The following is an 874-nucleotide window of genomic DNA, read 5'->3' as shown; positions in this document are numbered from 1 at the left end:
ACAATAATCACAACAACAATCCACCTTAAATACCCACAACCACAACAGACGCCCTCCTCCCTTTCCTCCCAAACTCAGCCTATACTCACAGGCGTGTAGTTACTCTGCTTCAACGCCTCTGCCTGGTATATACGGCGGATCTGCGACACAAGCCGCTGGGGAACCGTCCACAGAACGTCCCTGTACTTTATCATCATCTGGGTCAGCTGGGTCGTTACGTTCGCGTAGGTCATCTGGAAAAGGGAGTTTTATATCAGGCGAAGAGGTTAGGGTACAAGTTACTTATGCATTATTGGTGTTAGCGAGAGGACATCAGCAACAGGGGTTTCGTATTTGGGAATAGTCTATGGTGTTAGCTGTTCGTGTATCATTGGTGTTATCGATAGGTCATCTGGAAGACTGTGTTTTATATGTGGGAAGATGTTATGGTATATTCGTTCGTGTATCTTCATTCGTTACTGTTGTTTCTTTTGGGTGAATGATTGCGTATATTTTGCTGCTATGGAAGTCATACCATGTTATGTTCAGAATGTATTTTATTTAGTTTCCAAAAATTATGCATTAACACGAATCGAATAAAGATCTTTGAACTTATCCAGACAACGTGATATCAAACACATTACTAAAAATGTAATAATCTAATTCCCAGAAGGCTATGCTTTCTGAATAACTGCACCTCACAATGACCTCCTCCCTAAAGTTACAATAACACATCTACTTCAAAGAGACGTTAACTATGGTCTAACTTACTGACTCTGGCGCAAAAAGAAAAGTCTGATTTGGGATAATAATTAATGATATGATTAGCCTCATATTCGACATCCAAGAAATATCACAATAACAACCCATCCATATTTAGAAGAGTTACCGCCGA

The 874-nt window shown here is 40.2% G+C and overlaps 1 protein-coding gene across 1 annotated transcript in view; it reads right to left on the bottom strand.

Moving 5' to 3' along the window:
* The window catches only part of LOC119591274 (rho GTPase-activating protein 18-like), a 10,010-nt gene that overhangs the window by 2,370 nt on the left and 6,766 nt on the right, over nucleotides 1–874 (bottom strand). The window contains exon 10 of the mRNA XM_037939994.1: nucleotides 90–233. Coding sequence (XP_037795922.1) covers nucleotides 90–233 — 144 coding nt within the window. The remainder of the gene's footprint in view (nucleotides 1–89; nucleotides 234–874) is intronic.

This window comes from Penaeus monodon, chromosome 28, assembly GCF_015228065.2.
Source record: "Penaeus monodon isolate SGIC_2016 chromosome 28, NSTDA_Pmon_1, whole genome shotgun sequence".
NCBI lineage: Eukaryota > Metazoa > Arthropoda > Malacostraca > Decapoda > Penaeidae > Penaeus > Penaeus monodon.
This window is presented reverse-complemented; position numbering and strand designations above follow the sequence as displayed.